Below are 21,830 nucleotides of genomic sequence, written 5' to 3'. Positions count from 1 at the left end.
CTCAAGCTCACAATCCCGAGATCAAGAGTTGCATGCTCCACGGACTAAGCCATCCAGGTGCCCCTGAAATAATTTTTAAAATACTGCCTCATTCGATGGATATTTTCCTAAATGACTATCTTGGCAAAAACAAACAAACAAAACCTCCAAAACCCCAAAACTATTACATGTAATTGCTTTCTAGATCCTTCTACAAAGAAATAGACGGTCTCCATCAAATATTGAAATTATTATTCAGTAAGAAAGAAAAATCCATTTGTATATAACATTTCAAAAGAGAAGTCAAAACACATTAAATAATACTTTTTATTTAGATGTTCATAAGGCATATCTATGAGAATGATATAAAAACATGGCATGTAATTTGATAGCAATATTTTGGAGATTACAGAGTTTTAGCAAATACCCATTACACAGTCATAAAGAAGATGGTATTTTTCCAAGCAGGTACAAAATATCTAAGGAAAGATCAAGGCAAGAAAATGAGTATAATTAACAGTGGAAAATAAATTCTAATGTGAATTGCACATTATCCTTTAAAAACTTTTAAAGGTAAGATTTACTGCAATCTAGTTCATTTCAAACAGTGTTAAACAGTATCACAACAAAGAACTGAAGGCCAGAATGGATTTGTTTTGACTTCATATAAAGAAACCCAAATATACAGTGGGTCAAATATAGGAAAAGGGAGTCGAATAGTGAAGGGGTCAAGATCTTTCTAGTTTCTAACTGGCATTCCTTAGGGTGTGGCCTTGGTCGTCTGGGACATTTGCCAGGCCTCCTGTTGTATCCACAATTCCGGCGGCAAGATGGAGGAATGAGATAAAGAACACATGCTGCTTTTCTTTGAAGAGACTTCTAAGAAGTTACCCATACGTCCCCCTACATCTCACTGGCCCTCAGTCCCACTGGGACACCTAACTGCAAGGGCAGTTGAGTAATGTGATGGGCAGCAGCTTTTAAAGAAGTAGGGTAACCAGACATTGGGAGACAACTTCCAGTTCCTGTGCAGGCTGGATACCTGCAAAGCTATGAAGGACCTTCAAGGAAAATCTTAAGAGGATACTTCCTTGAAGCTGGCAACTTGAAAATCATACAAAAGCACCTGTTTTGGTGATTTAATTTAGCCTATCCAGCCACTGGGAGAATCCTGTATGTATAGCCTGCCCTAATTTTGGATGACTGCATGATGGAAGGCCAAGGGGATTTGGAAAATTAAAAAAAATCTCAGAATGTATGTGTGTTAGGCTGAACTAAATATTGTTTTGGACAGAATCTCTGAATATTAGCACTTTATAATTTTCTTGCATTAAAAAACCTGAAGAACCCATTCATTCCTGTAAAATTCACTGTTCAAAGGTAAGAACAGACTGTGTTTCCACTAAAATCAGTACAGGTTCATTTAGAGCAATTACATATACTGAATATTTACCATAATCCATTTTACTGACTTCTGAACAACTGAGGGTAGAGCATCTATCTCCTTTTCATGACAACACATCACAAGTAGAAATCTTAACACGACTGAGGCATGTTATACTATGTGTAGCAATACTTTAAGTCAGGAATTGACAAAATAATTTCAACACCAAATTTTAGGCTGTTTGAATACTTATTTCAAAACAGAGATTCTATAGACTGACGCAGGTTCAATGTTTAAAGTATTCCTAAAGAAATAGTTATGAGTTACATTTATGGGTCCTTTATTTAAAATATCACATAAGAAACCTGACATTTCACAAATAAACCTCTATTTGGGGGCAAAACTCTTCGTACAGAATTTATTATGAAACAGTTTAATGGCAAAAGGCAATTAAAAACAATTAAAATTTTATATTACATAAGATAAACAATACAAAAATCGGATATGATATATTCTTGAAGCCCTTTTACACAAATAATTTTCATAATTTGTGAGTATGAATATACCTTAAATTACTATTATCAAATTAATTTTGAAAGTAAAATTCCTTAATCAAGTCAAGATTAGGCTAATTTATAAGAAATTAATCAGGTAGTTTAATACTGGAGCTCACTAGCCAATCCTGTATGTAGCACAAAATAATTATCTCCGATAAATACCTATAAATATAATTTCTTCATACTTTAAAATATTTTAAAATTTAAATAAAAATCTCTACATGTAGACAATCTGGGCTAAATTTCCATATATGCTTTGAAAAATATATGTTAGCATGAATATAATCTTATTTAAACATGGTTTTAAATATTCTTAATAAAGGAGACATATGAAATCTGCACACAAACGCTAAATAGCATGATTCAGCCCATGATTATTTTCCTCTTAGGAAAAAATTACTTCGTTTTTTTGCATAGGATTAAGACTGGGTATATTTTCTACATTCTTATAATTTTCTCAGGGGCACTTCTCATAATACACATCAGGAAACAAACTGCACTACTTGAAAGTTCCCACCACCTTCTCACACCTAGCAAGAGCAGAATTCAGTCCTACTTCTGAGGCCAGAGTAATGACTTAAAAAAAAGTGATTACGAGAAATAATGACTAAGAAAAATAATCTGGTAGAAAATGGTAAAATAAAGCAATAAAAGTCAAATAAATAAAAGTCAATATTTCTGTATTTTTAGAAAGGCTTTTAAACATTTAGAATTATAATGAATATATTACATTTATTCTAAAACTTCAAAATTATTTCATCTTTGTAGTACTAAAAAGGAGATATTATCATTTGAAACAAAAGCTTCATCCTATATACATTTTCATAAATTTTGTTTTTATTTTCACATTTTCAAAGGCCCCATTTATCTGTAGTAGTGATGTTATTTATATTATTGGCTACTTAATATACACATGCAACAATATAATTCAATAGTCATCTAACTTTTAAGAATATTTCATTGTATTTTCACATTAACTGGTGAAAGCATGGTCTTGAGAGTGAAACTTGAGGAGCAAATATTGAAAATATGCTGTTAACTTCAGTAATGCCCTACAACAGTTTATGGGTATTTCCCTTTAAAAGTTATCACCCAACTGAATTCCTACTAAAAACTAGCAAGTAAGTGATTATCAAGAGGGAAAGAACAGAATTAAAATAAAGAAAATGGAGAGCTCAATTAAGAAGTACAAGATACTTAAATTCACCAAGAAGAGAACACCAGAGACTCATGAGTGATTTACCAAATGGACAGGGTGCAGCAGTAGGGAAAGAGCCAATGGTGGGGAAGGTAGCTTCCAACTAGATAAAACTCCTTCTATGGATGCCTGGGTGGCTCACTTGGTTAGTTGTCCGACTCCTGATCTTGGCTCAGGTCATGAGATCAAGCCCCCCATTGGGCCCCTGGGTGAGCAGCCTGCTTAAGATTCTCTCTCTCCCTCTGCCCCCACACCAAAACTCCTTTTATTTTGGCTGGATTCAGTAGTACCTCAGTGGGTAAGTTTAGAAAAGTTATAATTTCAGGATATATAATTACATAATGCATATACTTGTATCTTATCTGCAACTTTCTAGTTTAATAAGGAAAGAACAAATGGGAAAAAAATGTCGGGCATTCTAATCAAGGTTTGAACAAAATGCAATTTTAATGTGGAATGTCAGCACTAAAAAATTTTATGAATAATATGTATGATTATTATATCTCTAGAGATTTATAATTAACCACTTTTTTAAATATTTTATTTATTTATTTGACAAGAGACACAGTGAAAGAGGGAACACAAGCAGGGGGAGTGGGAGAGGGAGAAGCAGGCCTCCCGCGGAGCAGGGAGCCCGATGCGGGGCTCGATCCCAGGACCCTGGGATCACGACCTGAGCAGAAGGCAGACGCTTAATGACTGAGCCACCCAGGCGCCCCTAACCACTTTTCTTAATATCCTTAATGCTTGCAAACTGCTCCCTAATGAACGGTTGAACAGGCAGGAGGACTTCTCAGGAAGAGAAAAAATTCTACAGGGATTTTTAAAGATTCTGTAGGACCTCAGCCATTCATTAAAACTGCTATGGTCCTATCTCTGCTGGAGTCCCTCACTGCATAGGGAATCATATTGGACCACCATGGGTCTCCAAGGTCATGTCCCAGACAAGATCCTCTTGCAAGGTAAGGAACTGTAGTTTATCCCACAAGCAATCATAAATTTATGACTGTAATATTTTCATAAATTTTTGATACCCACAACACACTGTAAAGAATGTCAATGCCTTTACTGACCAAAGAGGAAGCATCCAGATTGGCATCATGATGGTAACGCATGGGGATGGAGCAGGGACCATCAGCCTGGTGGTTAAAACTGGAGCCTCTGAAATGGGACTGCCTCGACTTGCATGCTGGCTCTGCCTCTTACTAACTGCATGACCTTGGGCAAATTACTCTTCTATCCTTCTGTTTTCTCATACGTAAAATGAGAATAGTAACTACCTCTGTCGTGGAGTTGTTGTAAATATCAACATGGGATAATATAAGTAAAGTTGTTTAGAACAGTGCCTGGCATGTTACCATCCCTCAGCGAATGTCAGTAAAATCTTATAGCAGATAAAAGTGGGGTCTGACCAACGTGCAACAACGTAGATCAGCTGACAAACAACTATTGGTGGGTAAACTTCACACCTTCCCTCTAAGTGAAAACAACTGTAAGATTCCCAGGCTTGGTACCACATTAGAAAAATCACTTTTGGAAGCCAAATATCATGGTCTTCTCCCTAACCAACATAATAACAGGCAAATGAAACTGCTCTGTAACAAGATAAGGAATAAAATCTTTCATGAGGTACATATTATCAGTATGCATTTCATGTCTCCATTGCATTTCAAATATCAGATTCTATTTTTTTTAATTTGTGTTTGTTCACAGATCACACTGGTTCATACAATTACATTCTTCAAAATCGATCTTATGAGAAAAATATAGGAATGTTACCATTTACCCCTGCCTAGATGCTAATGTAATGTGACCTTTCTTAAAGTTAATGTGTGATTATGCATTTCTATTTCTTGAGCTGGATAACAATTAAAACCTTAAGTAAGCTTCAGAAAAAAAAATATATATCCATTAAATTATACTAAAACTTAAAATTCTGCTGGTTTTCTTTTTAACATTATGTTGTATCTATATTATTAACCAGAAATATCTTTGCCTGATTATGGAATACAGTTTGTTAAAATGACAGGAGTGTTATGGTTGTGCAAAACAAAATGGACAAGTTGACAACAAAAATTCACATTGCCAAAATATGACATCTGTGAAAATTAATTTCAAGAAACTCCTACCACTAATTTGGTTGAGATCTTACTGGACAGATTTCAGCCCACATCAATTTGACAGTGCACTTGCAAATGACATAAAGAAAGTCATAAAAACAATGGCATGAGTGGAACTCTACATGGCATCAATGAGCACCATTTATCATCACATTACTGTAACCCTCTCCGGTGAGAGATGAGGGACTGCTCCTCCAATACCTTCTTCTAGAAATTGGCTTTTTTCCCAACCTTTTTTAATTCTCTTTAGCTTTCGGCTTACACATGGAAGGAGTAAAATGATCTTACCCAGAATTACAATTGAGGGCAAAACAAGAGCAAGAACGAAGTTTGGTGGGGTGTAAAACCGGTAGTACTCTTCTTCAAAAGCTCGTTTCCATCCATAAATTAAAACATGGAAAGTACTTATGAGCAGAGCGACATATCCAAGTGTAGACTTGAGTAGAGGAGGAAGAAAAACAGAGAATAAGGAACAAATTATTCAAACTCATAAATTAACCTGTCCAGCTACACCATACTTATAGTGTGCTAAAACTATTTTATCTTAAATTACTGAGCTACTCTTTGTTCTCTACTGAATTAAACAATTTTAATATTTCCATAAATTACATATTTGTTTGCACATCTTATTTTATACAAATAAAGCCACACTGCATATAGTTTAATACTCTATTATATCAAGAACCTTTTCCTCATGTCATTAAATATGAAAACATGACTCAAATGCTATATAATATTCTATTGAATGGATGTGTTATAAATTACTTAATCATTCCTTTTTTGTTGATCATTTACTCTGTTTCCAACTTTCCTCCACTATAAGCTCTTTTCTATATTTTGGTTTATTTTCTTAGAACTTATTTCTAATAGGGGGATTACTGGTCAAAACATCTGGGTTTTCCTTAAGGGTACTGATGAAAACTGCAAAACTTCTTGACAAAGGTTATCCACATTTCCACCAGTTACGTGTATTAAAAAATATGTAAATATATATATGTATATATATATATATTCACACACATATACATATATAATAAAAGTAAGTGCTGAAAAGCATTCTCATGGGTATACACTCCCCCCACACCCTGCCCCACATATATATACTAGCTGAAGGTAAATATGAAAAATTTTATAGTATTAGTATGTAATATGAATAACATTTCAAACATGTGGTTTTACTGACCACATTAAATGAAATTATTAAGAGTACTTCCATTAAGCAGTTCATAGGTAAAAATCTAAAAGGTCAGCATTCTGGGCTCCCTAAATTACTACGTTTGATTGCTTAATTTGAGAAGCGGTCTTGGTAACATTACATCAGTCTAATGATGTAAAGTCTAACTTCACTGGGAAAGGATCGACTCTCTAGCAGAAAGCTGTTGTTTTGCAGTTACTCATCTCAGTTTAATGATCACTTGCACCCATCTAACACCTTTTACCAGAGGGCCTTCTGACAGTCAGAAAAGTATGTTTTCTTTCCTTCAAAAAGGAAAAATGAATTCTACAGGGAGATGCCCTGAACTTGAATGAGCTCTTTAGATGACTTGAAAAGAAAAAAAAGCTCAAGCAAATAGACAAACAAAACAGAATTGAGTGTACCACCAAATGAGAGTCACCCACATATTGTGCTATAAACTATTTGGATACAACCAATACTGACTTTGTAATCATATAGGTGGGGTCTAAGTTTGAATTACATATTTTATAAATATGTACATTTATTAAGGAACTCTTACTGGAGAAGGTGAATGTTTATTAAAGAACACAGTGCTGTTTTGAAACCCTTTTGTATATACTCATAGACACATATATACAACTAATACACGAAATACATATACGAACAAGATTCATAAGGGTGGTTGCTTGTCGCAATCCATCAGCCCAGTCACCTGATTTGCCACTATTTGTGTCTGTTTGTTTACATACACATTTCTCTTACAATGACCAGACTGACCTCCCCACTTGAATTCAAATTAATGAGATTTTTCTAGCCAGATGAGAGTGACTCAAAATATAAAGAAATTCTTCACCCATTGGTTGAGTAACAAACTGACTTTTGGCACTGAACTTGATCTAAGCTTACCCATCCCCCACCTTCATTTTTTTTCTTTTTAAAACAAACTTTATCCATAATACAGTAGGCAGTGCTATCAAAGTCTTCTAGTAGAATCCTGTACTGGTCTTTTGCTTTACTAAACCAGAATGGTCCTAGGCAAGCTTCCAGCAATTGTCGTTCTTGAGCTAGATACATAAATGCAGCCCCAAACGCACTCTTTAAAAAAAAAAAAGCATATTTAAAATTAAACTGTACTTAACACTTAAATTCTGTGCCGCCCAACCTCTCACCAAAAAAACCCACGTACCTGAATAAAACTGAATTCCCTCCAGTTTAAAGCATTGCTCACTGACGGGATAGAGGTGACTGCCAGGAGGGACAGTAAGCCAAGGCTCATTATGCCAAAGGAGATATACATTTCAATTCTCCAAACTTCTTCCTCGTTCCAAGAGTTTTCAATATTTGCATGAACCTAATGAGAGTAAATGTGAATTTCCTCTATTTGGCAGAATATTCACAGATTCAGCACAGTTCACTCTTGGCATAAGAATACATCATATATAGAGATATTTAAGCTGTAGTTTTTCAATTTAACAGACTGGGATGGAGAACCTATTACCGGATGGTATTGTGCCAGATGTGGGGAGAAGAGAAGAGAGAGTTAAATAAAAGGAGGACTAAGTCTCTCTTTCCTTGCATACATGCGAGGCGGTGGGTAAATCTGCCACCTACACTGTCATATATCACAGTTACAGGGAGTCTGGAGTCCCAAGACCAGGAATGCCAAGTGGTTGGTTCCAAGGTGACATAAAAAAAGTACTGGCAGTTAGACTTAGTTTTGAGGTACTTTTCTAAGTTGGTTTAAACTCGGTTGACTATTTTGGGTACATCCTGGCTTTGGATCAACTTAGAATCCAGGAAGAGAATTTCTAAATTATGCATCTCTCTTTCTCACTTGAAGAATATTTGTATGTAATTTATTTCTTTTTTCTTACTTTCTTTTCCTCAGGAAGCTGAGATTTCCCTATGGATAAAGTCAGACTGAACGCAAATATTTAGTCTCTTGAATTGCCTCACTGATAATCTTTTCCAACTGTCCTACTGCCTCATTCCTCTATAGTACTTTTCCAAATGTCTTTTCCTTACATTGATAATACCTATATAATCAAGTCAGACTTGATTAACTCTGAATGTGTGGTATTCTCTATAGGGACTACTTTCAGAATTGTCTGTTTACATGTAAACAATATAATTAGAGTATAAATCAAAGGTTGGACTCCCTGGGCTAAAGCTTTGATTTAAATAAGTATCTACTCATAGCTAACAGATTCTAACTTAACACAGTTTAACTCTGTCCAGTTCCAGTTAACCAAACAAACTTGGAATTTAAAAAAAAAGAAAAGCTAGCTCTGAGCCTTAGGCCCCTGGAACAATCATACCAACATCCCGAAAAAAGCCACAGAGCTCCTCTGTGGAAAAAGGCTCTTATTATCTTGTTTCATGTCTATACAACAATACAGAACAGCAACATACCTCGGTAGACCCAGAACTTACAACCTGCACCGACCCGGCCTCCCAGTTCGTTCATTCATCCCACAGATACACTTTGTGAGTGCCTTACTAGGTGCCAGGCACAGTTCTAGGCATTAGGCATCTATCGGTGAACAAAGCAGACAAAGGTCCCTCCTCTCATGAACTTACATTCTGATGAACTTATTGCTGATAAGCCATGTTGAGAAACAAGTATCTCTCTGACCTTCTCACTGGTAAGCAGTTTATTGTACATACAATAAACAAGGAAAACATAAAGTGTATCAATCAGGAGGTGGTAAACGCTATTGAAAAAAGTGAAAGAAGAGCAGAGTAGGAGGGCCTCAGGGAGGGGGAGGGTAAGGGTTGAGGTGGAAGCAGCTTGAAGAATTTAAAATGGTGTCCAGGCTCGGCTTCCGTGAGGAGCTGAGATCTGCGCAAACAACTTCACGCCCAGTGAGGGAGCTGGTGGAGCAGTTATCAAAGCCTTAGTATTCAGTTAAGAGAAGAAGGGTTTTACAGAGACAATGGCTTAAAGAACATCAATTTACTAATTTTTTTCACATTATTCTAGGTTGAAACTGTTGAAACAGGCCAAAGTTCCAAGCACTACATACTTGGATCATGATGCCTTGGTTCCTTATGAAATGCAAAAGCTCCCATTTGTTTTGGTGCAGTGTCCTCGCTGTCACTGGTAAATGCTACATCAAACAGCATCAGTGAAACCCCTCATGTTACATTTGCTGAATGGGAATTTTTTTTTTTTTTTGAATGGGAATTATTGAGGAAACTCATACTCGGCTCCATTATCAAGCTCCTTGCATGGAGCTTTGTGAGATTTTCTTTCAGAGCTGAGTGCTATAAAGGTTCACGTGAGGGAACTAAAGCTTCACCTGAGTAATTTCCTCCTCTTTTTGATAACAAAAGCCTTGTAAATGTATGCCTCCTGATCTTGGCTTCCTATTCTGTTTTGTATTTTCTGTGGTTCTAATTTTATCGCATGTTTACTGAGAACGTCATCATTTCACAGAACATGGCCAAATTAAACACTGAAATAACTGTTTAATGCTAAAAGCAATCATTGCAATCATAACATAAAAAAAAGAATGAAAAAACCTACTAGCCCTTTATTTCTGTTCTTACTCTTCAAAGAAAGGTATAGTAGCAGCTTTTAGCCTAAATGATTTTGAATCGGCCACATAATTCTTATACAGAAACATCGTATAAAGAACAATTCTTTCCCCTCCCTAAATATGCCAAAATTTCTATCACAAGGTCTGTAAAATTTGACACTATTTTAAATCTCACATTTTACAGATTATACTGATAAGGTATTTTACTAGTATCTGATGAATAACAAGCATGTTCCATACCTGCTGATAAGCCATGTTGAGAAACAAGTATCTCTCTGACCTTCTCATTGGTAAGCAGAGGCTGTAGGCAACATGGACCGAAGCGAAGAAAAAACTTAGTAATCCAAGCTGCTTTCTGCACTGTAACCAGGTCTCCAACCAAGGCGGAAATTTCCTATACTTGGTGCCATAATAAAGCTGATAAGCAGCTCCCAGGAGACCTGCTAGGTATACCAGGGACAGCAAAGTAATTGCAACTATGGGCAAGGTTTTATTCACAATCTCAATAGGAATCTTGTAAAAATCACTCTGCTGGTTTCTAGCATATGGATGTATCACATCTCTGACGAAGGAATAAAGAAAGAAAAACGTGGCTAGGCTTATGGCGACCACCACTGGCCCTCTCCAGAGAGTAAAGAGTCGCAGGGGTAAATTTTCAATCTCCCTGGCTGATGATAATGATCCCAAGTCAACAGGAATGAAATTCAGCTGGCGGGCAAGTTCAATAACCTGTTGTCGAGCTTGAATATTGTTGCTGCATATATAGACCTGTGGCAAAAACAAAAGACTCATCATTACTATTGTTTATAAAAATGGTGACGTTCACAAGCTCCACTTCACGTATGGAGCATGTGATAACCTCGAGTGATGCAAAAAAGTTGAGATAAAGCATTTATTAACATATTAATCTATTTATTAATAGGTTAAAACTGTGTCATAGAAACAACAAAGTCCTTGCTACCTGTGATGACATGAAAATAAAATGCAGGAAAAACCTGCTGGAACCTGGGATCGGGGCATCCACAGGGGAAGGAAGGAGGAGGAAAGAAAGGTTTCTAGAATGTGTGGTTCAGTAGTGGCAAGGTAAGGTCTAGGTGGAGTTTAGGGTAGGGCGGGCTCCCCAGGCTTCCGAGGACAATATCTAGTTCTAAGACTACAGTGATTCTGTCTAGCAGAGGGATTACAAGCACTGTCCTTTACATTCAGCAAGAGAGAAGATGGGCATGGACTTTGGATGGTTGAATTTGCAATTAAAAATCTCTAACTTATGTCACAATGCTGTACTATTTGTAAAATTTATCTTTGGCTTAGAAGCCGATTCACCAAGTTATCTGAAAAACCATGAATAATCTCAAGTTATTATTATATTGCTTCATTGATCAGAATATGAAATTCTTTCATCTGTAAATAAGGATACTATACCTGTGTGGGGGAAAAATGGTTATTATAAGGCTTAATTTAAATGGTAAAGCAACTGCCATTATCTAAGATTAAGGTGTTACTTCTATATAATGAAGTGACGGGTGGGGGTGAGGTTGGACTTTCAAACTACCTAAACCTCTTAGAAATATTACTGTAGTTGAGAATTCAACAAATACTTGTTCAGCACATGAGCCACTATTACTTATGGGTAGGTCATCTCACTCAGGGCTAGCAAAATATTGCCGTAAAATCTCTGGGTAATGTTTGGGGAAAACAAATTCCTAAATATATCCCTGAAGATGTTTATATAAGGTCTCTGGAACAGACCGCACTGAAATATTTGCATGCTAAAATCTGCACTATGCTGACAATGTAGAGCTCTTTGGATTATTAATCTTACCTAACGTTAGCCAGATGAATAACAAAGTCTATATTATTACACAAATTTTCATGAATTTCTAAAGTGGAGTGGGGAAGAATACCTATATTCCAAAGAAATAAAGAAAAGCATTCTAAATTAATTTATTACAGCTGTGACAATGCTGACCTTTTTATTTCTTGTAAAAAAAAACAAACCCTGTAATAAAATTTAACTATAAATATAACCTATAAACTTTAACATTTAAATTTAAATAAATTTAAAATTCATTTAATTACAAGCCTAAATGTATAAATCAAACATTCATAACAAAGGCAGGACTATGGAATACAAATGAAACTATTTCTGTAGCTCACTTTGAATTCAATTCCATATTTTTTGTAGTTTGTATTTTTTGTAGTTGTTAAAGAATTAAAATTACCACAATTATGGGCAAAGGATTAAATTTAGGTTTATCCCTAGTTTGTTTAGTATGTATCCATTCCTAAACTTTGATGGATATCCAAAAGAAAAAAGGATTTAGAAAGTGTATAATCTTTTATTAGTCTTCCAAATTAAAGACTTGAAAGTGAATGGTTATCATGGTGATACTTGAATTCATTTTCTAAGGCACTGAATCTAAGGCATGAACTGTCTTTATGAACAAAAATAATGAAAGTACTTTATCATCATGCTCATCTATAATGCATAACTACACCTTTAAAAAATATTTAAGGTACACTATTTTGTGTTTACTTTTAAAAGGTCTTGTTCCATAAAGGCATTGATGGAGCTCCCCATCTGCTTTATTCTCAAGTTGAACTAGATAGAACCCATACCCTAAAAAAGAACCTAAGAAATCCAATCTACCTCCCCACACAGATTAAAATCTACACTTTAAATAAAATGAACTGCACTATTTTAAATTCTAACAAATAATCGTCATAAAATAAAAAGGTACTTCTAAAGCATTCTTCTTGAGGATCATACTAAATAGTGTTTCATACACAGATGGAATACTGTTACCAAATAGCTGCCAGGAAGGGGGGGGGGGCGAGAGGGAGGGAAGAGGTGAGTTGGGGAGATAGAGAGAGGTGGAAAAAAGACCTGTTTCTTATTGTTTCTATTTTTGAGGAAGCCCAGAGAGACCCAACGCAGTGCAATGTGTCCCATTATTCGTCAGCCAACTTTGCCCTTTCCTGAATTAGCTGGTTATGACAGGGAAGTCCAAGTAATTTTCTCAACTATCCACATTATTTTATAGGGATAGAAATGTACCCTTACAAGGTCAGGGCATGAATTTTCAGGGGCTCATACACGGTTTTCAAAATGATAATCACTGGAGAGTGTCAGAATGTGGTTTTTAAATGTATGACATTTGTTTCACTATGTAAATACAAAATACCAGATAAATACCAATAAAATTGGGGATTAAGAAGTACAAACTTCCAGTTATAAAATAAGTAAGCCACGGAGATGAAAAGTACGGCAGAGGGAACACAGTCAATAGTATTGTAATAATGTTGTGCGCTGACAGATGGTGATTGCACTTCTCGTGGTGAGCACCGAGTGACGTACAGAATTGTTGAACCACGATCTTACATACCTGAAACTAATAACACTGTATGTCAACTCCACTTCAATAATTAAATAAGAAGAAATTAAAATTTTAAAAATTAAAAAAAAACTACATACCTGCCGGCTGGCGTCCTTAGGTCCTAACTGAAGTGCCCAAGCCGAGACAACATTAAAGCCTTTGACAATCAGGGAATCCGGGAATAATGAAGCCAAATATTCAGCATTGGATTCTGGGTATTGGTTTATCCTCATGTTATTGCTCACATCAATCAGGATTTTACCCACAAGCAGATGTCTCAGGTCCCAAAGGGAGGTGTAATGTTCTCTATGTATAGCAACAAATATTATATTTGTTTTTGTGAGAGCATCTTCATGATGAGTGACATCAACCACATGAGGGAAAAATTCGGAAGCAAACTTGGGATTTCTACTTCCTATAACCACATGATAGCCACACCTTATAAGTCGAATCGTCAGCGATTTGGCAAAATCCCCACTTCCAATTACACCCACAGTGACCTTCCTTGCATCTTTGATACCATTTATGCCATTTGGCAAAAAAGTTTCGCTAAGGTTCTTAGGGCTTCCCATCATAGAGATCGATTCCATGATACGGGCTCTTTCAAGATCACCAGAGAAATCCTAGGGGAGAGAAAATAAAATCATCAATTACCTATTACCAAGCATTCATCCACTTCCAGACATTATAATAACACCCCTCATTTCTAGAGGTAAAATATTTTGGCAAGCTATAAAAACCTTGAACCCAGCCAGACACAACTTGTAAGCTAAAAAAGGATGTCAGAGTAGAAAAATGAACTGTCACAAAGTTGATATGCTAAAGTGGGGCTTCTAAAAATTTAATGTACACATGAATCACCCGAGAATCTTGTTAAAATGCAGGTTCTGATTCAGTAGGTCAGGAGTGAGGCCCAAGAGTCTCCCTTTCTAACAAGGTGGTGCCAGTGCTGCTGGTCTCCTGACCTCTCTTCAAGAAGCAGAGCACAAAAGGCAAGAGACTGAAGTTTTCACCTAGGATTTTTTAAAAAACACAGTTCTACCAAGTGATTACCCAGATCAGAGGCAGCCAGTCAGAAATGCCACTAGAGGTGGCGAGGACTGTGCTAGCCTGTGAGGGTATACACGACAACAGCAGACAGAAAAGCCACAAAAAACACCTATTTAAACCTGGCTATTATCATTCGGGGTGGAGTCTATAAATTATCCTAAGTACCTCAATAGCTAACGAGTGACCTTATTATTAAATGAGAGTAAGATAAATCAGTTAATAAAAAATGAACCCCTCCCCGGCATTTAAATATTTTAAGAAAAACAGACTTCAAAATATAACGAAGGATTAATTAAATAGCACTGACTTCTATCATTCATGATAGAAGGGATATTTCTCAAGCAATGATATTCTATCATTTCTTGAGCAAGTTTTCCAGTGAAAATGGGATTCGCAATGTTTTTTTTATGGTCTGAAATTACACAATACTTATGAAATCTTTTTCTTCCCCTTTTATTTGTTGGCTTCATAAAATACGATGCAGTTATTTTTCCTGAAAAAATCTGTCAAATTCTTTTACTTAAGTGACTAACATCTGAAATGTTGATATTTGTAATAACTTGCTCAAGAAGACACATCAGATGGCCATGAATCAGTGTCGCTGTTGGATCTGTACAAAAAATACTCTTCTGTTCCATCCCCATTGTACAATTTCTTTTATGCTTACAGCAGATGTCGGTCACCACAGAGGATTTAATGGATTTTACAGGAACAGATAGAATGCTTCAAAAAACATGTTTTGGGGGTTTTTACAAAATTTAAAATTTGGACTAGACACAGACAAGCTCAACTTTTTACCCTACAAATGGATCACAATGATCACAATGACTCCAAAAAACCTGTAAGTTCATCCTAAAAAAAAATATTACCTAATACTCACAAAGCACATTCTGTGTACCAGCTGTTTGTGCTCTTTGTGTTAACAGACTGAACCCCATGACCACTCTATGAGATAGGTGCTAATATTGTCACGCCCATTTAGAAGATGAGGAAACTGAGGCAAGCAGAAGGTAATTTGTCCAGGGTGATGAGTGCGAAAGTCGGGGAGCCAGGATTAGAACCCAGGCAGTCCAGCTAAGGCACGTGTCACTTTGGTGCAGGTACAGAATTTAAGAAAGGGCTTTTTCTTTAGGGGGGTGGTGGGGCAAACTGGAACAGTGATGGTTGTGCTCAGGTTAGTATATTCCTCCTTCTCTGGCCGTGGTTCACTCCTCAGCATTAGCTAGTGATCTTAATGTCTAACTCAGATCCTGGGAAAGGAGAAAATGCACTATTTTTGAATCTATTACACGTTTCATTTCACACTTTTCAAGATAGAAGGGGTGGTAATTATCTGCTTCCCATGCACTCAAAAGGCCAAGCAGAGGTCAGAGGTCGTGGAGTAATACAAAACATCAACATCCTCTTGGAGATATCATGGGCTATCTTAGGAATCAAGAGGAGTTAAAGGAACCAAAGTCATTAAATCAGTGCTCATTTCATTCAACAATCCAAGGTGACCTGGCCAACTTACCCCTAATCATATATGTTGCCTAAGGGGGAAAAGAGTTACTAGACTCACACACAGGAACCCAAGTGTCCTGCCTATATCCCAGTCCCGAGTTCTTCTGAGTAGAGATTGTGGCATCTCCCAAATTGCCCCGTTGGCTTTCACACACACAAGCAAGAGCGTGAGGCTTGCTGACTCTGCCTGGTGCTCTGGGAATCACAGAGGACCCCATCACTTGAGTAAGTGGAGAGGCAGAACTGTAATCTCAGAGCTACTAAAGCAGTGGTTCTCAGCTCTAGCTGCACACTGAAATGACCTGAGGAACTTTAAAACGCAGTGATACCTAGTCACCTCCACCCAGATTTGTGTTTAATTGCTCTGGAGTCCAGCTTGGGCATCAGGATTTTTTTTTTTTTTTAAGATCATCGGGTGTTCTAATGTGGCCACGTTTGAAAACAACTCTATTAAACGATTCAGGATTCAAGCCAATATTTTGTTTGGTATTTGGAAATAACAAATGTGGCTTTTTGATCCTCAATTATGCTCATTTTTGCATTGTTTGTAATAATGAAAAATAACACTAGCCAGAGAGTAACAGTTGCCCCGAATGCAGGAAGCTGAGGAACATGCGTGCTGCCCCTCCCCCTCTCCTCCTCTGGCAGGAGCAGTGTCAGAAGGACCACTCAATATTTTGCAATATCCCTTTCTCCGCTTTCTGGAAAGGTCAGTACCACTCCTTAAAATGTGTCATCCCACTGCACAGCATACTTTGTTCCTGTTGTTTCATAACATTCAGAATGGTCATAACATCCCAGAATGGTCCAGTGATGGTATGTTTTCTTTCTGTCTGACAAGGGACTCCAGCTCTCCAGGCATCAGAGGCCCTGCTGATTGGAGTGGATGGTTTTCCAAGTGGACTCACTTGCTCTAGAATGCTGCCTACCAAACTTCCATGTGAATATGAGATCTTGTTAAAATGCACATTCTGATTCTCTACGTCTGGTATGAGGCTCAAGATGCTGTTTCTCCCAAGCTCCCAGGTGATGCCCCTGGTCCTAGTGGTTCATGGGCCACACTTTGACTAGCAAGGCCCTAGAGTCTCTCTACCTTTTCATTTAATGCTATTTCCAGGTAATACAGACGAAAGAATTAAGACTATGGCATTGAGGGAAAGTTTTGTTGTTGAGGTATTGAGGAGGAAGGACAGGTTGAGGCTCCTGAAATCTTGTTTTCTGAGTCTGTTTCCTTTGTTACATGGGAAACAAAGAGGTTGTACGTGACTCCTGCAGTCCAATATTAAAACCCTTTTGTTTCCAAGTCTTACAGCTATATAATAATAGTAATATCACTTTATATTTAACACTTTGACACTTCAACTCTATGAGCTTGATTTAAAAGTGTATTTAAGTAGCACAGGGGTTCCTTGAAATTTCAAGGTCACAGTTTTCTTGAATGGCCATCTGACCTGCTGTTTGCATTTAATACTTCAAGTATATCATCAGGGTCAAAGAACTGGATTATAATCAGCTACGTGGCCTCCTAAGATTTTTAGAAGGGTTTCCTTGACATTCCTCTGGCTGAATGGCAGCTGTTATGCTATATAAATAGAACCTAATTTGTTTCACATATAAACATCTAGGGCGTTAATTTGTCCTCAGAGATCTGGATGACATCTACAACCTGATGATTTAGATAGGTTATCAACAAACTGTAATCCCCCAGGGCCACGAGATGGGGTAGGTGTATTTTTGACTTTGGAAGGCCACATCTGAACCTTTCTTCTCCTCTCCTACAGACACTCAGCTCCTCTGAGGCTCGCGGCACCTCGTAAAACCTCCCTCTAAGCACTGTTGTCATCTACAGACTTCTCGCTTACTCTATCACTAGTGACTTTGACAAACATAGTCTACCACACATAGTCTTCCTCTCTGGGCCAACCAACAGCTGTCATCCTTCTCCAGGATGTCTTCATTCAAATGGGTAAGGCGTTCAACCTCATGGCCTCTTGTTTCCATCAGTCATTCATCAAAAACAATGAATCTCTGCTCCACCCCACTGAGTCGTTCACTTTCTGACATCTCCAAACACTATCTCGGAGCCTTCCAATAATCTTAGTCAAAGAGTTGCAGTGATAATTCAAGTCAGCGGAAGAAAGCTGATGCACTGATCACTCTTTTCTCACTCTCCATCAGCCTCCTCCTGGTTTCTCTTTACCCACCCTAGATTCCACAGCATATAGTTATGGTCACTTGCTTAAAAAGATCAACTCTTGTTAAGGACTGAATGCTTCTGTTCCCACCCCTACCCCCCCCCCCCCCCCCCCCGCCTGCCACTTCGAATTCTGATACTGAAATCCTAACTCCCAATGGAAAGTATTAGAAAGTGTGGACTTTGGAAGGCGATTAGGTCATGAGGGTAGAACTCTCCTGAATGGAATTAGTGCCCTTATAAAATAGACCTTAGAGAGCTCTTTCTCTCTTTCTGCCAAGTTGAGGACAGCAAGACGATAGTCTATGAACCAGGATGTGGGTCCCCACCAGACACTGAATCAGCCCTGTAAATAAGAATGCAATAAGAATTCTTTGTTGTTGAATGTATCAAAAAAATGTGAGGACCAAAAGAGATGTAACAGGTCTATAGGTCAGATCCCTCTCTTTGCTGATCAAGACATGGCAGCCCAAAGTAAGTGATATGTCAATGTCATGGTTACTGGCTGAGCACAGAATAAACGCCTCTCCTGATGTCCTGATTGTGTCCTTTTTGGAAACTGCAGTCCTACTCTTTCCAACTTCTGAGGTACCCTCTTTCTCACCTTTCTTACTCATTTATGATCCTTTCTTTAAAAGTGTATTTGCCTTCATCTGTGCTACATTTTCAGTATTAAAATATAACTACGCTCATTCACTACAAGTATATTTCCCATGTCACCAGTAAAACAAAAAGTGGCTGGAATACAGCTTTTCATTTCCTTTTTGTACAATTAGCTCAATTTATCATTGTTTATATTGTCTCAACCCTCCCCCCCCCCCCCCCCCCCCCCCGCAAAGACTGACTAGCTAAGTGAAAGAAACTGCAAACCATTTCTAAATAGCCTGCAAAATATCTAGGATGGGTATTGGTCTTCTGTCAATAGCTTTTAAGCTTGGAAACGAGAGAGGGAGAGATGCAAGGTAAAAAAAATACAGACTCACTAAAAGAAAAAAATAAACAGAGATCAACACAACCAAGAAATAATAAAAGTGGAAAGACTGTGTGGGGGTGGGGCCGGGCAGGGAGGCCTGGAGGAGGTGTTTTGGAGAGAATTTTCAGGGTTCCCAGGAGTGGGGCTGTTACTAGGACTCAATCTCAATCCTGTAGGTGGGGGAAGGAGCAGGAGTTCAAATTCTACTTCTCCGAATTTCACCCACCACAGTGATGAGTGATAATTAACCATGGCCCGGAATAAGTTTTTCCATCTAAAAAACGAACTGCCTGCGGAGCCAAAACTGACACCAATCCTTCTCCAAGGGGTGGGGAGGATAATAAACGGAAATCTCTGGACAAAATTTTATCTCTGCTCTATTTTAAGAGCAAGATTTTTAGGGCATAATTTTCAACAAGTTTTGGCTGTGGCTGAACACGGGGCTCAAAGATAATTTAGGACACTTCAAAGAAGAGGCCAATTACCTCCTAACACATAATGGCCTTAACACACCAGGGTCGCATAATTGGCTAATAAACAAAATGACTACTAGAAACACTTTTTCGCAAAGCAGCGCTGCATGATATTCTGTGAGATGCGCCGCCTGAACCCCCAGTGGCAGCTAGACTCTCAGGAAGGCGAAGGTAACCTGCCCGTCCTTTTCCTGTGGGGCACATCCTACCTGGGACGGTGTCTCTCCTGGCCTCCTTTCTCCTGGGCCCAGCCTCAGGACTTTCTGGGGAGCTCGCGGAAGACCAAGAGGAGTAGAAGGCGCCATCGATGGAACAGACACCCTTCCCCCGCCTTCCCGCTCCCCACCTCCCGGTGCCAGGAGATGAGGACGGACGCCCGCAGAGGGCGCGGAATCCGGGGAGGACCCAGGCAGCGTGTGGCGACGACTGCATCTCGACCCTCAACCCCGCCGCCGCCACCTGGTCTCGCGCTCCTCCCCGACCCGCTCACCTCTGCGCCCCCCACGCCGGGCTGGGGTGAGCCTGGCGGCGGCACCCACTCCCCCAGGGGCCCGCCCGGGCACCAGGGCCTAGGGACCGCGCCTCCGTCGGGCGGCTGCAGAGTGGCTGCCGCGGCTGTCGCGCTCCGGCTGCTTCCCCGCCTCCCCAACCTGGATCGCGTCTTGCGGGAGAGGAGGAGGAGGGGGAGGAGGAGGAGGGAGGTGCGCGGAGGCCGGCCTCGCAGTGACGCGCCGCTAGGGGCTGCGCGCGGGGAGGGCGCCGAACGCCGAGCGGGCCCGGGAACGCCGACTGGAGGGCCGCGCGAGCGGAGGTGGGGAGCGGTGCGGCGCCCGGGAGCTCGGAGGGGTCGGGGGTGGGGCGCGAAGAGAGCTGGGGGAGGGCCGTGAGCGCCGACCCGGGCAAGCAGTGCCGCGGGGACCTCGGCTGCTTCGCTCCAGCTTTGAGTATCCCCCGGCCTGGGAGCTGCGGAGGATCTGCTGCTTGCCTGCGCCCCGCACCCCGCCCTCAGTCTCCGCAAGGCTCCTCCGTGGTTCCTTTTGAAGCAGCTCTAGAAAAATCAAGCCCACTTCTCTATTCCACTGCTTTTGTGCTGCGTAATCGCCTTTCCATTCTACGCTTGGCTTTTTATTACGCCGTGCCCCACCCCCTCCCCATTCCCTCTTCCATACTCTCAGCTCCTGACAAGTCTCCAAGAAACTGCGCTTTTTTTCCTCTACGTGTTCTTTCCCTCACCTCTACCCACCCAAACCATCTTTTGTCTGGATTGTGTCTTTGTAATGAAGTGTTTAGACATGCCCTTTCATGAACCATATTTTAAAACTCCCTCAGATAGAAGGATCCTCACAGCCAGCGGACTGCAGATTAGTCTGTTGACTTTGACCTTCACTGTAGCGGGTGCCAAGCCAGCTCCGGAGTTGGGGAACAGAGGGTTAGACCGGGAGTCAGGAGAACTGTGTTCCTGGGAAAGCCACTTCACTCTCAGGCAGGGCCACAATGGCCTTGAATGCCCAGGGGATCTCTGAGCTGTAAGGGCTCTGGCTTTGGGATTCTGTAAATTTTCTCCCTGCAGATTACCAAGTAGTCATGACTCCTTTATCTTTTGCAAGAGATCTTTAATCTCACAATGAAAATCAATTTAGGAAAATTCTCAAATTTGGGTAAAATTTTTTATACGTTAGTAAATTCTTATTTCAGAAATTAAGTTTAAAAATTATCTCTCCCTGGTGGTTTATTAACCAGGAAAAAAAGCCAAGAAGGGGGTCTTGGATCGATCATTGGACAACTGCACTTTCCCCTCTGTAGTCCACTCAGATTAACCTTTGCAAATGCTGCTTTGGAAATACATTCTTTGTTTGACTTGACATTTGCCCCCTCCCCCACCGCCAAATATTATTAAGGTTTCAAATTGAGGCATAAGCTAAGCTTGTGATGTTGAGGTATTGACAGCTGGTGAAATTCTTTCCGTTTTGGTAACTGGAAAAAAAATAGTTAAATTTTATACCAATTTTTATTTTTTTACTTCAATACTACTCTCAAATAATGAAATTAGCTTTTTTTTTAAGCACTTCTGGAGGACAAGTAGAGGAAATTCATGAGTCTTAGTTAATGAAAAGTATGCAGCTTTCTCATTTTTTTAAAACAATACTATTATATAACTTTCACAAAGGTTTATTTAAAAATATAACACTTTCTAACTATCCTAGAACTTAAACATGTAAACCATTTATTTTATTTTAAATTATTATTATTTATTTTTAAAGATTTTAGTTTTTTCAGTAATCTCTACCCACAACTTGGGGTTC

The 21,830-nt window shown here is 39.1% G+C and overlaps 1 protein-coding gene across 4 annotated transcripts; it reads right to left on the bottom strand.

Moving 5' to 3' along the window:
- Nucleotides 1-287: 287 nt before the first annotated feature.
- On the bottom strand, nucleotides 288-20,545 carry STEAP2 (STEAP2 metalloreductase). 4 transcript variants are annotated; one of them, XM_027573488.1, is made up of 6 exons: nucleotides 19,737-20,008; nucleotides 13,433-13,957; nucleotides 10,198-10,725; nucleotides 7,602-7,766; nucleotides 5,527-5,674; nucleotides 288-458 (listed from the first exon to the last, which is right to left on the bottom strand). In XM_027573488.1, the coding sequence occupies exons 1-6, from the start codon at nucleotides 19,830-19,832 to the stop codon at nucleotides 418-420; spliced, it is 1,503 nt and encodes a 500-aa protein (XP_027429289.1). In that variant the 5' UTR covers nucleotides 19,833-20,008; the 3' UTR covers nucleotides 288-417. The 4 variants fall into 4 exon arrangements, with proteins under 4 accessions (XP_027429289.1, XP_027429291.1, XP_027429290.1 ...); XM_027573490.2 differs by having other exon boundaries at nucleotides 288-5,674; nucleotides 13,433-13,640; nucleotides 13,773-13,957; XM_027573489.2 differs by lacking the exon at nucleotides 19,737-20,008 and adding an exon at nucleotides 20,018-20,545 and having other exon boundaries at nucleotides 288-5,674.
- Nucleotides 20,546-21,830: the final 1,285 nt, after the last annotated feature.

Source organism: Zalophus californianus, chromosome 12 (genome assembly GCF_009762305.2).
Source record: "Zalophus californianus isolate mZalCal1 chromosome 12, mZalCal1.pri.v2, whole genome shotgun sequence".
NCBI lineage: Eukaryota > Metazoa > Chordata > Mammalia > Carnivora > Otariidae > Zalophus > Zalophus californianus.
The sequence above is the reverse complement of the archived record's forward strand: the minus strand, read 5'-3'. Positions and strand labels throughout refer to the sequence as shown.

What these genes read in the sequence shown, in the direction of transcription:
- STEAP2 (XM_027573487.2), bottom strand. Translation starts at nt 19,832, where the DNA reads ATGGCGCCTTCTACTCCTCTTGGTCTTCCGCGAGCTCCCCAGAAAGTC. An exon ending in CTAAGGACGCCAGCCGGCAG is followed by an intron (nt 10,726 to 13,432) that starts GTATGTAGTTTT and finishes TTTTTGCCACAG; the next exon opens with GTCTATATATGCAGCAACAA. An exon ending in TCAACATGGCTTATCAGCAG is followed by an intron (nt 7,767 to 10,197) that starts GTATGGAACATG and finishes TACTCTCATTAG; the next exon opens with GTTCATGCAAATATTGAAAA.